General features: G+C 33.7%; 1 protein-coding gene across 2 annotated transcripts in view; it reads right to left on the bottom strand.

Annotated features, from left to right (window-relative positions):
• The window catches only part of LOC131668304 (glypican-4), a 412396-nt gene that overhangs the window by 311406 nt on the left and 77653 nt on the right, over positions 1-23337 (bottom strand). For both annotated transcript variants that reach the window (XM_058942375.1, XM_058942366.1), the window contains exon 3: positions 10864-11034. In XM_058942375.1, coding sequence (XP_058798358.1) covers positions 10864-11034 — 171 coding nt within the window. The remainder of the gene's footprint in view (positions 1-10863; positions 11035-23337) is intronic.

The following is a 23337-nucleotide window of genomic DNA, read 5'->3' on the forward strand; positions in this document are numbered from 1 at the left end:
CATGGTTGACCCGCCACCATGCTTAACACTTGAAATCAAACAATCTTCATAATACTTTTTATCAGCCCTTCTTTTTACGTAGACTTGCCTTCTATTTCTAAAAATTTCAAACTTTAATTCATTAGACCAAAGAACTTTTTTTCAATCGTCAATCGTCCAATTTTTGTGTGCTCTTTCCCATCGTAGACGTTTATTTTTATTTGCACATCGCAGTATAGAGTTTTTCACGGTAACTCGACCACAGAGTCCTTTTTCTTTTAACCGCCTTTTAACGATGCTTACAATTCTAGATTTTTCTAAATGTTCGTCAATATCGGCAGTGACTTATGGAGCTGTGAAGTTTCGGTTTCGCAAACTTTTTCGGCAAGTGTAGTTGTCTTTTTGTACAGTAGTTTTCCTTCTTGGCTTTCGGTATCTATTTTCTACACTATCTGTTTCACAGAATTCTTGGATGTTTTAAGCGACTGCATTCCTGCTTATATCCAACTTTTTTGAAATAGCACGATCACTCATATGAAGTTTGTGCAGCACAATAATACTACGTTCATGTGAAGTTAAATGTCTTAATTTTACTATGGTTACAATGGAGACCACAAATATAATTACTCATATTCAAAATGTTGGCTATCGACTGGTAAACTTGTAACCAGAAGCATAGAAATATTTGTAGAGATATGATTGATTTGATGAAAGTAGGGATATCACTTTGTAAATACTTTTAGTATCAATCAGCATGTTGAATACATACTTTCTATTAAATAAGTAGTCATTTTCAACTTCATATTTTAAGTAAATTTATAAAGCCTACTTCTTGATTTATGCGATATAAAAATGTTCAGACTAAACATTTGTTGTCATTTCATATTTTTGATGATAAAAAATATTTTTAACACCAAAAAAAAAAGAAAATTCATTTTTTGCAAAATTCATATTTATTATGAAATAATATTGAATGAGTGAAAAAAAATTTGATGCAGTTTTTCATCTTTTTGGCGTATCAACTGTGAAAAAAAAATTTTTTTTTAAATCTACAAAAATTTTTTTTGAATAAAATAAAAAAAAAATAGTACAGTATTCCACTTTCAAAAACAAACATTTTTTTTCTTATATATTTTTTGAATTTTTAGAATTTACAGAGATAAGCAATGTTTAAAAAACCTATCACTTCCCGGAAAAAATATCCATGCGCGCGTTGGTTTTGACGAAAATAATTTTTTGACCAGTGATTTAGATAGAGCTTGATGGAAACTGAAAAATGCTTTAACTCAAATTTTTGTAAGATTTTTTTTCCAGATTTGGCAAACTTTCAATATTATTCCCCGATTCTGTAAGTTGATTTTTACTAGAGATATTGAACTTTAATGTTTGACTAATTCTGCGCCGAGGTTGAGTTCGCAGTAGTTTATTTGTATGCAGTTCCATGATAATACAGCAAGGTGCAGTTTTTTTTACAGTGTTTTGAATATAACGTCGACTATGGCAGATTGGCAGATCATAACAATGTTTAGCTGAGTTGTTTTACATGTAAACAGTTGATACTTTGCCAGTATAAGTGAACAAGTGAATTAAAGTCATTCTTTCGTTTTACAATGGTAGAACGTTCATATCTAATGTATTTTTGGTATTCATTACCAGTTTGCGTTGATATGCCAAAATTTGCTCACGACTAATGTACATCGTTTTGCTCTTTTTCGATCTCTTTTTATACACTCAGTTTCAGCTCATCTCAATCACTTTGTTTACACTCAGTCTTTCACTCATCTCAATCATTATGCTATTTAGGACTAGTATATTTTCATTTCTGTGACTGAAAATAATGTTTTTTTTAGATTAATTGTAAAAAATCCTTGATCAAGAAACAATGAACACAACACTTGATAACTTAAGTTTTATTATCTGACAATGTGCCTACAGCTCTATACTTAAATTAGTTCTATATATTTTCGAAAACATGCAACATATGTATTGTTGGAATTACATTAAAGCTTAGGGTGATTTCTGAGAGGTGCTGCCATCGATCGGAAATCAGATGAATAACTCAATATGCTAAAGCACGTGTCCAGTTGATTACGTCAGACGTTCTTTGAACGAAGTCGCGCGCGCACCTATATAGTTGCTCTCTTTTATATTACTTTGTAAAGTGTTGTCAGAGTGTTGAATAAAGATATATAAGATAATATAATATTAATATAGAGTTTGTTGTGTTGTAAAAACCTATCCCAAGCGTTGCTTATATTAGATTATTCCGAAAGGTTATGAGCCACAGCACGCTTCCACTGCGCTAAGAAGTTCTGCAAGCTTGGGAAAGCGCCGAAAATTTTTGCACTAGAAGGCAAAAATAATTAGAAGAGATTGAAGGTAAGTTTTTGAAAATTTAATTGACATTAGATGTTAGACGTGCAAATAAAAATTTTCAAAAACGTGCTGCATATAGAAGTAATGTAGTTTTGCTTATACATGAAGAAAAATTAGAAGTTTTTCCTTTGACGTAGAAGTATAAAAATTACGGATCGTAGAAAAGAAAATGTTATACTTGAAAAATTTGAAGAAGTAGTTTTCAGTATATGTGTGAGATGAAATCTTGAGTGTGAAACAAAGAAAGCGCCCGGCAAGTACACACGTGTTTGCACGCTTCACTGGAATCGGCGAGGCAGATGACGCTATGTTATGGCTTCGCTGTTGCCGGGCGAACCACACTATTAAGACGAATGTAGAGAGAATGGAAGAAAGTGAGAGATTGAATCACTTTTTGAATTCCAATTCTTATTTTTTTTCCGATCTGTATATTTTATTTAGAAGAAATTATTGTTCATGGATATGCTGAATATCATGAAAATAATTTTCATTCATGGATATGTTGAATATTATGAAAATAATTGTTAAGCAAAAATACATTAAGTATTGTGAATTAAATAATTAATTATGGATATGTAGAATTTCATGAGTGTAATTAATGGAAGCATAATATATGATGATATTTTTTTCGAAGTTTAAAAAGTAAAAGATGGATGTTAATTAGATAGTTGATAATAGATGTTATAATTAAAATTAGAGGAATTTTTTTGTCTGGGGTTAACAATAAAAGGAACTTGTCATACAATAAATTTTATTGTTAACTAGAGAAATTAATGCAATTTCGCTTAAGTCCCGTATTGTGTGCTTGATCAACCCAACGTACAATAGATTTTTTGGCAGTGCTAAAAGTCGCATATTGGAAAGTGGTGTGCACGTACGTGTGGTTTGGCGAAGGCGCTTGATTTCTAGTTTCGAGTTTGTACCGGTTGCCGTGCGACCCGTATGACTCAGAAACATAAAACACGACATTATAAGTTGTAATGAATGCCTGTTTATAGAGGTAGGAGTAGAGGATTTTTTTTTGGCATACCATAGTTGAAGGGCTTTTAATACATGGAGGAAAAAGTATGTATGTACAAATTTTTTACAAAAATGTCTGTTTTATAGAAAACCCGGACGAGGATGGCAGAAGCAAAATCCAACGAAGAGATGACAAAATCACTTGTCAATAATGAGGAGGACGGAAAGCGTCTATATGATCCATTTGATAATAATGAGAGCTCCGATGAGACTAAAAGTCAAAATGAAAAAGAGGAAAATATGAATACTACAAAAGATGAAACTAAGACGGACAAGCCTAGAGGAAAGCCTGTCATTATGGAAGACTTGAAGATGTTTAGATGGAAGAAAAATTATAGTGTTCCAGTAAATCCATTTGAGGCATTGATTGCTAGAAGCGAAGCAGCATCGGAGAAGCTGGAGTCATCCATGAAGTCATTAGACAAGGTCATGGATAAAACTAATGACATGATGGATAAAATGGTCAAGATTTCCGAGAACAACCTGAACGCCGAGAAGCTTAGACTGAAGGGTTTAAAAATACGCAAGGGCGGCGGAAGCTCAGGTAACGATTTTGAAGATAAAGAAGTGATCGAGTTGAAAGATACAACGACTGAGAAGGATAGAGTATCAAGCAGAAATGAGGCTCGAAATCACGAGACAGAAGTAACAGCAGCGAAAAGGAAAAAGATCGATGAAACTAAGGACAAAGAAGGAGGTAATGCTGATAAACAAGAAACGCAGATTTCCAAAAAGGCCACTGAAGATGATTTGATTGCGACGAAAGTACACATAAAGAGAGAATACAAGTTGACTCAAAAATCAAACCTTGATTTATGGATGGACTATTTGAAGTCAGAATTAAGAAGTATCGAGTTGCTGGATGTCATTGATGATAACATAAAAAGCTCAGAAAAATTTTCAGAATCTACAAACCTCAAAAGGAAAAGCCTTGTTAGAGACATAATCATCAACCGTCTGGATGAATATTACCATAGGAAAATCGTGACTGAAGTGGATCCCAAAGTAATTCTGAAGAAGTTGAAAGGATACAAGAAGAGTGAAGTGAATGTAACTCATACTTCAGTAAGAACCAGATTGTATTCGATCAAGATGCAAGAAGGCGAAAAGGTAGATGACTTCTGTGAAAGATTTGACGCGATATTAAGAGAATACGAGATGTGCGAAGATACAGTACCATTGACTGAACAAGAAAAACGATCTTCATTTTATCAAGCAGTAGCTCCTGTAGTCCCAGAAGTGAGAAGTGCAGATTTGCTTAAAAGACAGACAACTTCAAAAGAAATGACTCTTGAAGAGATAAAATCCTTCATAATGCAACTAGAAGCTGAAAAGAAGACTGAAGCGAAGGACGAAAGTAAAGCTCAGAGAGTCAAAACGCATTCAAGTAAAGATCGAGAAAGCAAATGCTATAGATGCAATGAAGTAGGACACTTTTCCAAAGAATGTCCTCTGCAAGGCACAGGAAAGTGGTTCTGCTACAATTGTAAATCAGTAAAGAAACATAAAGGAGACGACTGCCCATACGGAAAGGATGAAACTGATGATGAAAAGGACAAACGCGTAAAGAAGTACAAGAAAAATTACAAACACCAAGGTAATGATCGTCACAAACGCTTCGCTGGAAAATCAAAAGGCAAAAAGTACGAGAAGAAGAGCTATGCGAAGGTTAATAAAAAGGGAAAAATTAACAAACGGACATCCCACAAGGAAAAAGGAAAATTGAGAAGAGCGGCGGCAGAAATTGACTCTCCAAAGCGCGACCAAAAGGAGTCAGGATCAGAAACACAAGATGAATACACTTCGTCATCATCAGGTAAGAGTCTATGTCAAATTAAATCAAATAAAGTTATAGATTTTATAGCAGACTCGGACGCAACAGATCATATCGTAAATAAAGGTATGATTTTACAAGAATTTAGAAAATGTAAAGATGGAATCATTAAAAGCGCAAACAAGAACGAATTCGCCGATATTAGAATAGATGGCAGAGGAGACCTATTGCTACAACCAGATAAGAGAAACAAGAAGACAGTCAAATTGACCGACGTCATAGCTGCAAAAGACATATCAGAGAACCTATTATCTTTGAGAAAATTAGCAGACGCAGGATTTAGTATTTATCTGGATGACAAAGTATTCAAAGTTTATAATAAATTGACGAATCAAATTCTCTTCACTGGAGTCTATGAAAAAACGAATTGGATAGTACGGTTCAGGATAAAAAATAATAAATTATCAAACAATGAAAACATAACATATGAAGATTACAGCTGCAAAGCAAGACTAGTTACACAGTATGAGACTGAAGAGCAATCGCAGAATATCACCCATCAGCAAGAGTTATTGGATTCGGAGGGAGGAGTTCAAAGCTCAACTCACCTGGAGGGAGAAAACGCATCGTTGTCGATTTCGGAGGGAGCGGATTTAGCAGTGAATAATGAGAATTCAGCGATTGGGAGGGAGAATCAAGAGCAGCTCATACTAGATGATGATTCGTCAAGACAAATAATCCAATTAGATACTACGGTAAAATTTGAAGACATAGAAGAAATATTCGTTACGAATCCACTTGAAGAAAAACCGAAAACTACAGAAAGATGTAATAAAGCAATGTTGTGGCACGTTAGATTGGGACATGCATCTTTAAACTATTTGAAAAAGTTACAGCAAATTGAAAAGAAACTACAAGGAGTTAAATTTGATGAATCAATATTAGAATGTGAAATATGCATAATGGCCAAGATGGAAAGGCTGCCATTCAAATCGTCAAGGAATAGAGCACTACAGCCACTTCAAGTAATACACACAGATATCATGGGACCAATCAAGCCAACATCCTATCCTGGACAAAAGAGATTCATCATTTCATTTATAGATAATTATTCCAGATTTGCTTTAGTATATACTCTGAAAAGGAAGGGTGAAGCTGGAGCAGCGTTAGAAAAATTTCTGATAAGTGCAAGGAATTTACTAGGTAAAAATGAAAAAGTATGTTACATAAAGTCAGATCAAGGCACAGAATATACTGGAGGAAAATTCATCGAAATATTGAAAAGAGAAAACATTGATTCAGACTTCGCACCACCATATACTCCGGAACAGAATGGAGTAGCCGAAAGATTCAACAAGACTATTCAAACAAAAGTAAGAGCATACATGTTTGATTCAGGATTACCGAAAGGAATGTGGGAACTAGCAGTTGAAGCTGCTGCACATGTGTACAATAGAACACCACATAAAGCAATACAGTATGATACACCTTTAAAAAGATATGTTCCAGAAGCAAGCTGTCATTTTGATCAGATCAAAAGGTTTGGATGCATTGGATACGCCACAGTGACAAAACCGAACACGAAATTCGCATCTCGAGCGGTAAAGGCTGTGTTAGTCGGATATAAAAACACCGGTTACATTCTATGGCATCCTCATTCACGAAGATTGATAGAAACCCGGAATATCAGGTTTAATGAAAAACTAGTTTATTCGGAAGTATATAGAAACAAACAGTCAAGTGCGATTAGCAGCTCTACTAACACAAAAGAAGGAGAATTGAAACAAGATTGGAATTGGATGACAACATTCGAAGAAGACGAGGAAGCAAAATCAGACCAAGAAATAAAAGAACCCAAAAAGAGAGGCAGACCAAGTAAACAGATCAACCAGAAGGAAAAACAAGTACAGAATAGTAAACAGATCAATCAGAAGGAAAAACAAGTACAGAATAATAAACAGATAGAAGAACAAGGCCTTTTGACAAGAAGCAGAGCAAAGAGAAAGAATAATTCGGAAGACCAAAATGCAATAGCACATACAGCACACCCAGTTGCAGATATTAGTTTCGCTAACTTAGCTGTAAATCAATCATCCATATCAGAGGATGAAAGACGAAATGTCGAAGATCAACAGATTCATTGTCTCTTGGCGAAAATAAATAAAGATCCCGCAACTTACGAGGAAGCCATTTCAAGTAAACAAAAACTAAGTTGGTTTGATGCAGTGAAAGAAGAACTCGGTTCCATGGATCGTAATAAGGTTTGGAAACTTGTAGATCGACCTCAGACTATGATAGATGGTAAGAAAGCAAATATCATCGATTCAAGATGGATCTTCAAGAGAAAGGTAGAAGCAAATGGAACGACTAGATATAAAACAAGATTAGTAATTAGAGGCTTCAAAGATAAGAACATTTATGACCTAAAAGAGACATATGCGCCAGTTGCCAGACTTTCGGTAGTTCGATCGGCGCTAAGCATCATCAACAAACACGGTCTACATGCTTGTCAAATGGACGTGAAAACAGCATTCTTGTATGGAAAACTAGATGAAGAAATATACATGGAGATACCAGAGGGAGTAGAAGTGGATGCAGACACAAGAAAAACCAAAGTATGTAAATTAGAAAGAGCACTTTATGGGTTAAAGGTGAGTCCAAAGAAATGGAACAGAAGGTTTTCGGAAGAGATTAGGAAGCTCGGTTTGGAAAATGACTTACATGAACCCTGTCTGTTCACGCGGAGAAAAGAAGGAAAGATGGCACTTGTACTCGTGTATGTGGACGACATGCTAATTGCAAGTGATGATGAAGATAAATTGAATGAGATAAAAGAATGTCTAGGTAAGGCTTTTGATATGAAAGATTTAGGTGAACCAAAGAATTTCCTGGAAATCACAATTGAAAGAAACAAAGAAGGAAAACGTACGGTAATCCATCAGAGCACATATACAGAAAGTATTCTCGAAAGGTTTAACATGAAAGACTGCAAACCGCAGAACACACCAATGGTAACAAGGCAGGTAAACAATAAAAATAAAAGAACGAAACAAGAAGATAATAAACTCGAACATGAAAGATCCGAACACGACATGAAAAAGGTACCGTATAGAGAAGCTATTGGAAGTCTGATGTATTTGGCAAATGCCATCCGACCAGACATCACGTTTGCGGTAAATTATCTAGCACGAAAGCAGACAGCACCCACCGAAGAAGATTGGATGGACGTAAATCGGGTTTTCAGATATTTGAGAGGGACAACCAATTTAGGTTTGACATTTAGAGCAGAGACCAATACTCTCGAAGCACTGATTAATGCAAGTTTTCGAGATTTTCAAGACTCAACTTCCACAGGAGGGTATGTGATCAAGCTGTTCGGAGACATCGTTGCGTGGAGAAGCTGCAAACAATCCTATGTTACTCTTTCTACCTGTCAAGCAGAATATTTGGCAATGAGTGATGCTTGCCAAGAATTGATATCATTAGATAAATCTATTAGATACGTCATTGGTAAAACGCTATTCCCCGTCACTATATGGTGTGACAACAGATCAGCTAGAGACTGCACAGAGATGAGCGGGAGTCACAAACTGAAAAGTTTTGATGACAGTTTGGAATATATCTGCGCATGTTTATTGGAGAGAGAAAGGACTGGAATCCGGAAACACATGGCAGACACTCATGGAGATTTTATTAAGCAATGTGTGGATCAAGGCAAAGTCATGGTCAAATGGATTGCAACCAAGGAGAACTTAGCTGATATCATGACGAAGCCCGTGCCATTCGGAACTCATAAATATCTTAAGGACAAGATTATGAATTTAGGCACTGCTAAATAAATATAATATATATTACTAATGCTATCGTATTTGAGGTAATATTTGTTGTATTTCTGTTCACAGATGAAAGTGACGATTGAGGGTATAGACATACCGAGACACACGAGAAGCCAATGTAGAAGAAGAGAAGCCGTTTTTGATATTGAATTTTTATATTGTTGGTTACAAATGTAGAGTAAATTTCCATAGAAAAGCATTATATATATTTTTGTATTTCTTGCAATTTTATTTGATAGAAGTTTAATGTATTAACTTTGAATTGTCAAAGGGAGGGAGTGTTGGAATTACATTAAAGCTTAGGGTGATTTCTGAGAGGTGCTGCCATCGATCAGAAATCAGACGAATAACTCAATATGCTAAAGCACGTGTCCAGTTGATTACGTCAGACGTTCTTTGAACGAAGTCGCGCGCGCACCTATATAGTTGCTCTCTTTTATATTACTTTGTAAAGTGTTGTCAGAGTGTTGAATAAAGATATATATAGAGTTTGTTGTGTTGTAAAAACCTATCCCAAGCGTTGCTTATATTAGATTATTCCGAAATGTATATATCAATTCTAATTATTTTGACCCCAGTAAAATAAAGGCCATCAACCTATTTCCCCAAGGTATTCGTAAATATTATGGTGTTTTACACGTTTTCATTTTAATTTAACACTTGATATTTCAAGCCGAAGTTGATATACTGTAACGGGGTAAAACCGTTTAATATATTTTATATTTTATTCGCGTAATTAAATCGAAGGGGCGAATGTAATTATCAATGCTCGAAATGTAGTCCGGAGAGCATGCGGAGACAGGCGTCCGTCAACCAGTAATTGTAAATAACCTATAATAAATTGAGTGGAAGCTATGAGGTGTAAGTGAGTCGAAAAACACTTGTTAGCAATGCGAACTAAACCTTTTATTATTCCTCAAATGCTACATAAAGTCGGCCCGCGCGTTTGTTTACATCGACTCTCGCTCATCGACAACACGTATTGCTGGGACGCTCGCTGCTCTTTGTTATTAGAGCCGCTAAATGCACGCTTCGGATATCGGAAATTAATTATTAACCATGCAATCGCGATCGCGAAATTAAGCTGGCCAGCTTACCTTATTATTACAGGCGATCGGAGGAAACACACAGACGAACCGCACAGCGCAGAACAGTTTTTAATTGTTTGTCGCCGGTCGCGAACACGCGCACACGGATATGGTTTCGCCCTCGATGGCGAAACCTCACACACACACTCTCGTCCTGGCCTCGAACTAGTAGCTGGATGGCACCTTGGCGGCTACGATCACGGATAACTGGCTGTTGCTGCTATAGCGTATTGATGTTGACGGCTCGTGGATCGGCGATAGAGATAGCGAAAGCGGGCGGACTCAACGATAGTCGAAGCTTCACTAGTTCGGTTTCAATCGCGCGCGTTCCGTCTGCTCGCGTGCCGAATTCCTTCGTTACCAATTTCGTCCCCCCGACGGGTGCTGCCCTCCCAGACAGCAATTAAATTAGGTTATCAGCGCTAATTTGACGTTTACCGTCACAATATATATATTCTATCCTCTATCACAGTAAGACCATAAACTTAAATTATCCCGTATTCAATGCGTATTTTGTCATAAATTTTGAGCCACAAGAAACGCATGCGCAGCAATACCATTAAAAATCAACAGCAGATCAAGGCGACGGTTAGCCTTGCACCAAAAGACATATTGAACGTTAGCGACGTTAAATAAATTAAACATGCGTTATAACCTTACTAGCTTACAACTTTGCAGCAAACTCTAGGCGAATAAATAACATCAAAGAATTTTTCACCCTAATCGGTTTGAACAAAATCGTTATCTATTGTAAGAAAACTTAATTATTAAATTATGTAAAGAAAATTACCATGAAATCGATGGGCTCTTGTCTGTAATACATTTTGGAGTCTATGAAGCGCGTTTTTAGTTGTTTTATCATGTCTATCACGTGCTTTTATCTGCATTTTTAATTCCATATCTGTAGAACAGCAGACCTCTCCACCACTGCTGATGTCAGTGCAGATCTTCAGTTCACGTGCTGTCAAAACCAACAAAAATAATTTTTATTAATTTTGCAATTAATTGCCGTTTTATTTATAATTAATAGATAAGTATATATGAAAAATTGAGAGAGTTTATACATGTATTATTCGTTAAGAAAATAACTCACTCATCAACAATAAAAGTGAAAATGAGTATTATTTATAACTTCTATAAAACATAAATTACGGCTATACCAAAGAGTTTCAAGCTACGATTCAAGTCATATTTTTGTCCCATTTTAAAAGCCAAAGATATACATTTTTAATCTAGAAAGGAAGGATATCGATAGTTCTATACACTTCACATTTTTATAGTTTTTGATACTCTTTATTCGACAAGACTTTGTCAAGCACTCGACGGTCGCGAGCCATTGTCAGTAGCCCAACACCAGTATATTTTAAGCCATTTAATGTGCAATAACCGGTCCTAAGGGGAAGCATGCCACCAACTTCAGACACCACATTACCACCAGCTTTAGAAGCAACGCAACAACCAGCGCCGAGCTTATCGCATCGACTGCAGCAGATAACACATCAACTTTCACTGATATGCATCACAACACCAATTTCCTTGCCATTATAGTTATTGTCAGCGATGTCTAGGATTGACGGTGAGCTCTTGCCTTCCTTTCACTCTCTCTCTTTCTCTCGTACTCTCCCGAGTGCTTCATCCCATCGGCTCATGTGTAATCAGCATTCCTAGATCACCTAACCCCGGTAAGTTTTAAGCATGATATAACATTGTGCATTTCAAAATGAGTACTCCAGATCATATATAATCTGAACTTTGTAAAAGTAGTTTAGGTGGGGAAAAGTCAAGTATTAAATGTATGCATTTTTGGATCAATTGAAAATTTTTATATTGATAAAAATACACTTTATTCTAAAAAGACTTATAAAATTTTATTTAAAAATTATTATAAATAAAAAATATAAAAAATGTACAACAAAATTTATTTTGTAATCAATTACTGAAATAGATGGATGGTAATTATCGTCTTCATTCCTCCGATTATATAATCGCTAAAGCTACGAGATTGTAATCGTCGGTGATGACATTTCTTCTTCGTCATCTCCATTGATTTCCATTAAATAGCCTATGGAACAGTGCAAATTATCATTGAGCTCGCATAATCAATTTCTCTTCTTCTGCTCAGCCGTGATCACTGATAATTTTCTGCGTCTTTTATGTTTACTTTTATTTTTATGGACAACAACCATTGAAGGTTTATTGTTAAATTAAACTTCAGCAAGTTAGTTATCTAACTACTTCACAATCCTTTTTCAACCGCCAAGTTGATCTGGTTTTTGCTGTGTTTATCTGCGCAGTTGAGCGACGCTTGTTATTGAGACGGCATGCTCAATCGATCCGCAACGCAATAGGTTCGTCGATGCTTCAGTGAAAGTTGGCTTGCTTTAGGTGACGCAGATTTGCTTAGTTATCTGCCATTTGTACCACTTGCGATGTGGTAATTTCGATGAGTTAAGGTCTCACGATTCGTCTTGGTTGACATAACTCTCATACTACCTTGAGCTGAATGTTAGACCTGTAAAAGTAAAAGCATGAAATAGATAAAATATTATATATAAAAATATTAAATTCCCATGCAAAAATTTATACTATTCTGATTTATTTATGACGTTCTAAAAATTTTGTACTTATATAGATATGTATATAAGTGTATATACATACATTTATGCATACATACATATAAAATAATCCATAAAATGTTAATATTTCATCAAAAAGTTTTTACATAATTAGTAAGTTACAAGGGTTGGTCAGTAAGTCCTTAGAAAAAGATAGAATTACAATTTTTCTTGGGTAGATTTTTTTTATTTTTCAAAAATTGACTTTGGAAGATTCTCAAAATAGCTATTTGTTTGTATTATAAACTCCTCGTTTGAAATGAATTGTTGTTCGGCAAGTCACTTTAGGTTCGAGAATAAAAAAAAAGTCATTAGGATCCAAACCTGCTGAATACGGTGAATGGTCTACTAAATCGAACTTCCATTCCTCAATTTTGGTCATTTAAACTGCGCAAGTGTGCACTTATGCATTGTCTTGATGAAACAGAATTTTTTTATTCAAAATAGGACAATTTTTTTTAATTTTCTCGCTTAACCGGTCCAATAATAACGCATAATACTCTCCAGTCATTATTTGTCCTTTTACTACATAGTCGAAGAAGAAAATTCCACGTGCATCCCAAAAACAATGGCCATAACCTTGCCGGCTGATTTCACGATCTTCGCCTTCTTTGGAACTGGTTGACCATTCTTAAACCACTATTTTAAGTGTTTTTTCGTCCCGTATTAGTGAAGCCTTGTTTTATCTACAATCATAAATCGACGCAGGAATCCAAATTATGATGGATGCGCGCCAAGATGATCTTAGCGGCCACCACTTGACTGCATCTGTTCTCGACTGAGAGCAAACGCGACACCCAAGCCATCTTGCCGAAATTTTTCTCATATCCAATTTCTCGTACAAAATCGGCATGACTGTACCTTTTGAAACCCCTGTTACTTCAACTGTTTCGCGCAATTTTATTCTTCGGTCACTCAATACCATGTCGTAGACTTTATTGATCATTTCCGGAGTGCTCATGTCTAGAGGACGGCCTGAACGATGTTCATCTGCAGTCGATGTACGGCCCTGTTGAAATACATTTACCCAATTGTAAACAGTTGCAAACACAGGGGTAAATACACCGTGAACTGCACCTAACTCAGCTTTGACTGTTGTCAGTGATCACTTCTTTGCGCATTTACGCTTGATTTTTTTCATTTGAAAAGCGGTGGCCATTTGCTGGAGCAAGAAAAAGAAGGAGCAAAGAGTGAGCGAAGCTGGCTTATTTATTATTAGCTAGATTACTAAAAAATATTTACGAAAAATCAAAGTCTTACTGACAGCTCGATTTTTCGGCAGTTGAGTTGCAACGCGCGACAGCTGAATTAGCTCTTCAAAATTCTTGTACGGTCATGATATTTAGCATCTTAAATCTGTACTTATATTATATTAAATTTGTATCTATGGGATTCGTATTACTAAGAAATTATATTGCACTAAATCGATATTACATAAAGTACGTTTCACATAATTACGACTGATTAAGAATTGATTGCTGATTGTTGTTTGAAATTCTAGTAACAATTTTTTTTATTAATAATCCGAAATCAAGTGCATGTGTATAATTATTATCAACTTTGTCAATTTCGTCGAAAGAGTGCTAAGTGAACTAAATTGCTGAGTCAACAAATAACCAATTCACCGAAAAATACAGAAATCAGGCAATCCTAACATTAGAATAACATTTTATAACAAGTAGAGAATGAATATCAAATATCAAATAAATTAGTATTAAAAATATAAGATCAGATAATCAAATAGAAACATTATATAAATTATAAGTCTTGATAACCGGGTGAAGACAACAGTAATTCCGGTAGAAATAAGGTATTTATTTCATTTTAAATAACGTTTTACAGTCAAATACCATTCTTTTTAATAAATAGTAAAATGTCGTCTGATTCTGAGGACACGAAAAGAAATATGTGACTTCAATTCAAAAATAAGCCAAAATTAGAAAATAGTATAGTTCAACCGAATGCATCAGGGTTCGGATTCCCTCAAAAGAAAAAAGTATTTGTAGTGATGTGAAAAATAGAAAAAAATTATTACGGATGAAAAAAACAGGTAAGTGGCGCTTTACAATTTACCAATTCGAAAGAATAATATTGAAAAAATTGAGGGAGGTGACATTGCAACGAGTATCAGTAAAATGACTTAACTGTTGCGATTATCACTAAATTACTTCGCAAATTTCGTTCCACAATTCAACAAAAAAAAATAACCAAAAGATATATTGAAAAATTAAAGAATGCTAAAACAATTATTGCTAACATAAATAAAATGAATTTGATTCCTATGTTAAAAATTGAATTAGGCAGTAAATATTGCGAAATTATAAATCAAAGCAATACGAGAGTGACACCCAATACTATAAACAAAAACTATCTCAACTTAATTTATTTTTACCAAGGTTTCGCTGGTTTGTCTTCCAGCCTCATCAGGCTCTTTATTCAAAAAATAAATCAATCGGTTGTACAAACATGATGCTAATTTCACAATAAAAATGGTATTTATTATTGTGATTATTATTGTTACTTCAAGAACCACGTCCACGTCGAACGCTGCAGAAGTAAACTAAGTACCTGTACGTATTAGTCTTGGTTTCCTATAGTCATGAATATGCAGGCTCAACTTCCCGGCCATTTTTTTTAATAGCGCAGAAGAATAATGTTTTGCAGGCATTATGACTGGACCTATAGTTTAAGATGGAATCCGAACCCCCGGAATCACAGTAACAGACATATGAAAATTTCATTTCTGAAAATCTTCACATCTCCGGGGCTCGAACCCACGACCTTCTTGCACAGAAGCTTGGACTTTCACCCACTGACCCACCGTGATCCCAAATCAAATTAAATAACAAAAAACACATAACAACGCAACTGAAGAATTTTTCAAAATTACATTATTGATTGCTATAAGTCAATAATTCAATAATTCAAAAAAATTGATTGTAAATTTTAAGGAATATAGTCAAGTTACTAGTATAATATAACACATAGCAATCGAATCAGAAGACGCAAAACTAAATATGAGTGAGAAGTTACACGACACAAATCATACGTACCACGAAACAAGAAGAAAAACTCGGACAGAATACAAAAATAATCATATTAATATATAGAATTATCTACAAAGCCTATTTTAATAAGATCTCGTAAGCATACGAAAATATTTCATGGAATAATAACTTAAGATTGTATTAGATAATAAATAACAATAAATCTATTTATGAAGTTTAAAAAAATTATTGTATTGTTTACTGATATATTGAGTATCCTCTTTTAATTATTATCAATTAAAATTATTTTCACTATATTGATATTATCTGTATGGAAATATGTATGAGATAAAAGTACTGCTCTATCTATCAACTTATGAACAATATTACGTTTCTGTTATAGAGTATGATTTGGATTTCAATTTAGCACTCTGTCGCAACTAGTTGTTTTTTGATACCAATTAGTTAAAATTTTATTATTAATTATTGATAATAACAAATCCAAACACGCAATTTTATTATTATTACTATTTCATGCATAAGCTTCAAATTACTGTCAGACTCATTAAAAACATCAGAAATTATCTATAAATGTTCTTCTCTAATACACATAATGGTATCATCTACACATCTAAAATAAAAAAACTAGAATGCAATTATGTAGCACTTTCAATCTATTAAGGCTTTTTACCTAAGATTTCAGATAAGAAATCATTAAGACTATTAATGGTAGAAATGATCGGTTTGAGAGGAATAACATGTTTATGAATCTTAGGCAGAACATAAGTCTTTGGAATCACCGTATTGGATGAAGTAAGACATTCACTCCTATACTTTATATCTAAATAGTTATTTTCATTAAATTTACATAAAATCTTGTATACCTATGTCTTTAAGGCTTGTAAGCAATTTCTCGTTATAATTTTGTAAGTGTTAGAATCTTCAAGTAACACATTCATTATTGCAATGTAATTTTCATTATTAAGGTAAACTATAATATTCCCTTTCTTTACACGCATAAAAAATGTATTAGGAAATATATTATTAACTGTAACTTAGTAAAATTGAAAATCTTTCATTTAATTTTGAACTTTTTGTTGACTTTGTTCAAAAAACGTATAAACGAGGTAATACAATCGAAGAAGCCAAAGTGCTGTCAGAAAATTTAAGTGATATAATTCGTACGATCGATGCTATATATGAATATGTTCAAGGTAGAAGCACTAAGTCTAGGCTCACTCGCATTAAAAAAAAACTAGTTAAAATAAATTTTAACTCTAACGAATCGGAAAATATCACTGTTTTCGATAAAGCGCTCGAAACCAGCAGTAATTATAGTAGTGATACAAGTGATACAGAAGTAGAAGAGTAAACACCACCTATATCATTCTTACCTTCGCTATTATGAATATTGACTATAAAGCGTTGCGCATTCTATATTGGAATGCGCGTAGTATTTCCAAAAGAAAACACGATCTTCCCTCACTACTCAAAGATGTCGATGTTTTCGCTTGTGTAGAGTCGTGGCTCAAGATCGATGACGACACAACTAGAAGACAAACAAGAAAGGATGATGTTTTCGTGCCAGGTTTTGTACAAATTCGAAAAAATCGAACTCAATCTACAGGTGGCGGTATTCTTATAATGATACGCAAGTCAATAGCGTTTGTAGAAATTCCGGTAATTTCTCCTCACGAAAGTATTGAAATTTGTAAAATCCAATTAACAAATTGTAATCCCATTTTAGAAATTATTGTTTGTTATAGGGCCCCAGGAAATCTATCTCAAAACATTTATGACAATTTACTCTCTTTAGTCGATATTAATTACCATACAATTGTTGCTGGGGATTTTAATGCCCACAACTTTATTTGGAATGGTAACAAAAACGACAACAACGGTATTTTTCTGGCAAATAGCATTGAGGATCAAAATTTATATATACATAATCAAGATTCGTATTCATATAGAAATCCAAGAGATTGTTCTCTTTCCAATATTGATTTAGTTCTTTCTACTTTAAATATTGCACATAAAATCAATATAAATGTTTTTGACGATACCTGGGGGTCAGATCACTTTCCCATCATCTGTGTAGTTGATTTAGATAAAAATATATACCGCAAAAAATCATTCAAAATTAAGTCTCTACGCACTAATTGGAAAAAATTCAATGATACGCTACATGCTAATGTCGAACAATTTAATTCTGAGAAGTTTATTAGCGCTCCTGCTCATGAAAAATACAATACCGTGTTAGATTTTATTACTTTAAGTCTCAAAATAAGCACGCCGGAAAAAAAGATTGTAAATAGCTCTAAACATAAAAATCCAGCCCCGTGGTGGGACGAAGAATGTGATAAAATGATAAGACTAAGAAAAGCTGCGTATAGGAAATGGACATTTAGCAAGAGTTTGTGCGATCGTATTAAATATAACAAAATGAATTGTTTAGTAATTAAAACGTTTAGGCATAAAAAATCCGAAAGCTTCAAAAAGTTTGCAGAAACAATTGATCTTAACGCAAATCCCTCATATGTGTGGAACCGTTGCAAAATTCTTAAAGATAAATGGGTTAAAATTCAGCCGGTAAATGTCAATAGCAATCTACAAAACTCTGATAACATTAAAAAAACATTAGATAGAATTGCTCCCCCTTGGTGTGAAAATAATCCTGATTATTTACCTATTTGTAATGATAGTAAATTTTTTGATGAACCTTTTAATATATTTGAATTTAACTCGGTTTTAGAGTCAAAGAAAAATAAATCAGCTGCCGGCATGGACGGAATAGACTACGAAACGCTTAAAAACTTACCGGAATATTATAAAAACCTGTTGCTAAATATATTTAATGAAATGTATGTAAATAATAGTTACCCAGATTCTTGGAATAATTCGTTTATTATATTCATAGACAAACCAAATGGTAAAGGTGTAAGACCTATTTCGCTTACGCCCAGTTTGTGCAAACTGTTTGAATCGTTAATTAAAAATAGGTTACAATGGTTCTGTGAGCATTTCAAAATACTACCTAATAGCCAATCGGGCTTTAGAAAAGGTCGATCCTGTATAGATAATTTAATCGATTTCACCCTTAAGACTGAAAAAGCTCTTATAAACAAAAAAGATATGATTTCCGTAGATATTGATGTTACCGGTGCGTATGATAATGTCCATAGTGACATTTTACTTGATAAATTAGCCTCTATTGGTTGCTCGAAATCGCTGATCCTGTTCGTCAAATTCTTAACAAGACGTAGACATATTTATACAGATTCTCTTAAAAACGAATTTAGATATACCTTTAGAGGTGTTCCGCAAGGCGGGGTTCTTAGCCCCTTACTATATATTATATATGTCAAGGATGTCACGGTTGGCGTTCCCGCAAGTGTTACGGTTTCATTATTTGCCGATGATATCAAAGCGTATTGCAGCTATGGTTCACCAACAAAGTCTATTGGTCTTGTAGAAAAAAGTGTTTCTATTATTAGCAAAAATTTATACGAGCTGGGATTGGAGTTGGAACCCTACAAAAGTTTGCTATTACATATTAATAACAAAGGTATTAAGCCGGGAGAAACTTGTATAAATATTAATAATCATGTTATCAAATCTAGTGAATCAGCGAAATTTCTAGGTATCATTTTTGATTACAGATTTACGTTCGAAGCCCACATAAATACGATCACCCAAAAATGTTCAAATAGAAATAATATTATTAAATTTCTTTGTGGTGTCAAATGGGGTTCCCACCCTAGCACGTTAATCTCACTATATAAAAGTTTCATCCGATCAATTATTGATTATGGTAGTTTCATATTTTATCCTAAAGCTAAAAAATTTCAGGATACTTTAGAAAAAATTCAATTAGACAGTCTCAGGCCCTCTATGGGCTATCGCAAAACTACTTCGACCAATGTAATTGTTGCTGAATCAAAGCTGCAAACTATAGTTGAACGAACGCGCTTTTTAGCTAAATGTTATTTAACTAAAATTCTTTCTAATTCAAATCTTCTTGTTTATAATACAGTACTTGATTATCTTCAATTTCTAAATAAATGTAGTAATCTCAAAACTCATCGCTTTATAAACTCTTGTATAATGGATATCAGTAAGCTAAATATTATAGCGCATAAAAATGTAAATTTATACTGTTATGATTATAAAACCACTGTTACAAGTATTGACATTAATGCAGACTTAGGTTATAGTCTTAAAATAAGTAAAGAACCAAATAAAATCTTAGATAAGCATGCCAAAGACACCAATTCTCATATTATTTATACTGACGGCAGCAAGAAGGGAGGTGACTCCGCAGGACTTGGAGTCGTATATCCGGAAAAAAAACTAAAAATAGGATTAGCTATTCCAAGTGCTTGTTCCATATTCACAGCGGAATCGATAGCCATATATAAAGCGCTTCAACAAGTTGAGCGTAGTAATCACTCTAAATTTATTATCGCTTCTGATTCACTAAGTGCTTTGCTCTCCTTAAAATCAGTTAAGTTAAATGCTAAAGTCAATATCCATATCCTGAAAAGCAAGCAATTGTATAATTCCATACTCATCAAAAGTCCTGCTAAGTTAATAAGCTTCTTGTGGCTGCCATCGCACATTGGTATTAAGGGCAACGAGGCGGCGGATGCTTTGGCCAAGTCCTACCTAACAAAAAATCCTAACAACTCTATTACTGTTCCATATACAGATTATTTTGAGAGTTTTAAAAAAATATCATATGATAATACCATGAAGTACTGCAAAGAACAAAGTTTATTTAAAGGCAAGAAATTTTTCAATTCGTTGCACACAGAGTCTAGGAAAACATGGTTTCACAACATTCACGCTAGCCGAAAATTTATAACTACCATAAACAGAATTAGGGCTGACCATTACAACTTAGCCGCCTCGTTGTATAAAGTCAATATCGTAGATAGCCCAATGTGTGCTCAATGTGGTGATTATGAAGAAGATCTCAATCATTGTGTCTGGCAATGTCCATTATTTGATAAAGAAAGATCTGTTCTTATTGATAAATTAAAGAGACTAAAAGTAAATTTACCTTTAAATTGTGATATATTGTTAGCATCTCCTAAATCTATCATTGTAAAATATTTAGTTCATTTTCTTGAAGAATGTCATAAATTAATATAACCAATTCTTGTATAATATTGTAATACATCTTTTTACTCAATAAAGATCAGCCGAGGTAAGTCTCCCATTGAGACTTGAAAGGCATTATTTATAAAAAAAAAAAAAACTGTAACGGGGGAGGTTATCTAAAATGGGAAATTTATTTAAGATCAAACTCCCACGGTGCAGAGCTGACCGCCGCTCCGTTAAACACGTATGATTGTGATGTTCGTATCACTTATAATAATAATTCGAACGCTCGTATCTAGCTAATGAGTAAGAATTTTTTCTAATAATTTTACTCTACTTGTCGATAAAATAAATAGATAAATCAAATGTACTCTAATAATAATAAATCAAATATATATAAATAAATACAATGTTTCAGGGAAAGTCAGATGATGCCCTAGTTTCTTATGGTGCGAATTGTCCCATAAGCAGAGCTAAAGTCTTTCTTGAATAAGATATAATTCGGCCCAAGTTTCTTATAGCGCGAGATGTTCTGTAAGTCGAGCTCGAATTATAAGGAGGGAACAGTCTTGCTCAGTTAATCACAATGAGAGAAAGAACTTAGGTATTAGCCAAGTTTATTCAGACTCATGCGCTCACCTTGCAAGGCTAGAAGTGAATGCTAGCCTGTGTAAAGGTGGGCCTATTTATTCACAGATTTTCCCGCTTATTTTTACAGGAGAGATGTCATCGAATATTCGAGAGACATTCGCGAATTTTGAGAAATGAGTTTTCTTAATTTACAAGTAAATAACCATTAATAGTTAACTTTTAACACATGTAAACTTTACAGAATTTGTTATTTGTTGATTTTATACAATATACAATTATCGCAAATAGTGTCGTCCAAAGTTATTAACTAATAAAGTTAATTAACGTGATATTACAATATTTACAATAGAAAGCTATTAAATTTTTATGTAAATTTATAGTTGATTAATTTCGGAAGTATTTCTAAAAAAAAATATTTAAATTAGTTAATAATATTTGAATTATAACTAATTTTTCATATTTGTAACGGTTTTTTTATCTTATAACGCAATTATTAGATTAATTATCTAAGATTCCTAAATCATAAAGTTATCATTATTAAGTATAAAGTTAATGCTTTCGTTTGATATACAGCTTATTGTTTAAATAAATTATTAATTGTTTATTTATTAATAACAGTTATTATTCAGCTGTTATTAATGAAACCAATTCTTACTCATGTTCTGATACGTGTTTTCGAGTAGACACACACGTCGTTAGTGTACTTTTTGCAAACGAGTGACACTACAACTCGTTGTGGTGAATTGCTGCATGTATGAGACCCCGCTCACTTAACGCTCGCAAGTTATTTGATAAATATAACTTACATATATATATGTATATTTATGGGACATAAATAGTAATTAAATAAAATCAAATAACTAAAATATAATTATATAGGGGTCCTTCTATTACTATCGCAAATATAGGCACAATTATTCATATATATAATAAAATAATGATATAGATCGAAACTCTTATTAGTCTCGACTGCACTGGTTAAAGACAAAGATATAAAAGGTAGTAACGGCTAGAAAAATAAGTAAGAAGAAGACAGTTTTATAATAATGAACCTTGAGTTACTTACTTGTTAAATGTTTATTTGTTATTATTATTAAAAGACTTGTCCTTGAATTTATATAGTTATATATATATGTGTATATTGTTAGAAAATTTGTCCAAGAAATATAATCTTTTATTTTAGCTGGTCCTTATAATAACTGTTGTCCTTGCACTAAGTAATTATGCTGGAATTTGCCTGATCGTACGCTGTATACGTATATATATATAATAATACGTTTATTAACGCATTCGCGATTTCGTCACGCGTATACGTTAATCACTGATAAAAAGAATATAAATATACTGATTTTAGGAAAGAATAATAAAAACTGGTTGACAAGAAACTGAGATGAAAACTAATTGTAAACAAGAAGGACAAAAATTTCAAAAGAACTGAATAAAAACTGTACGTAATTCTGAAGAGAATTGAACTGTGGCACGACTGGACGTGATTAACTCTGGTACGAGACTGCTTTATTAGACGTGGGCGATACAGTAATGCAGCGCGAGAGTGTTACTACGCAGTCACTGCATTACTACGCGGCCGCCGAACCGCCCACACGCGCGAAATGCGTACGACTAATACGCGAGGCGCAATTATACAGAATACTAATACATATAATTTGTTTTTTTACATTACCTTATTACATATATCAGGATTAAGTGAATTTAAAAGTTGTCACTTAACATCCTCCCCCCTTAGAATGATTACCGTCCTCGGGAATTATATGTCCAGTGAGAATGAATAAACATGAATGATTAAGGATGGTAAGAACAGATAATATAATATATATGTATTATTAAAATGGTTACTATACACATTTTTTTTTTTTTTTTTTTTTATAAAGATAAGGAAAAAGAGTTACAAGGACTGAAAATTAAAGTTAAAGATTGGTAGTGTTTATGGGCATTGCTGCAAGCTCGTCC

This window comes from Phymastichus coffea, unplaced genomic scaffold (assembly GCF_024137745.1).
Source record: "Phymastichus coffea isolate CEN01 unplaced genomic scaffold, Cenicafe_Pcof_1.1 PCOF00006, whole genome shotgun sequence".
Classification (NCBI taxonomy): domain Eukaryota; kingdom Metazoa; phylum Arthropoda; class Insecta; order Hymenoptera; family Eulophidae; genus Phymastichus; species Phymastichus coffea.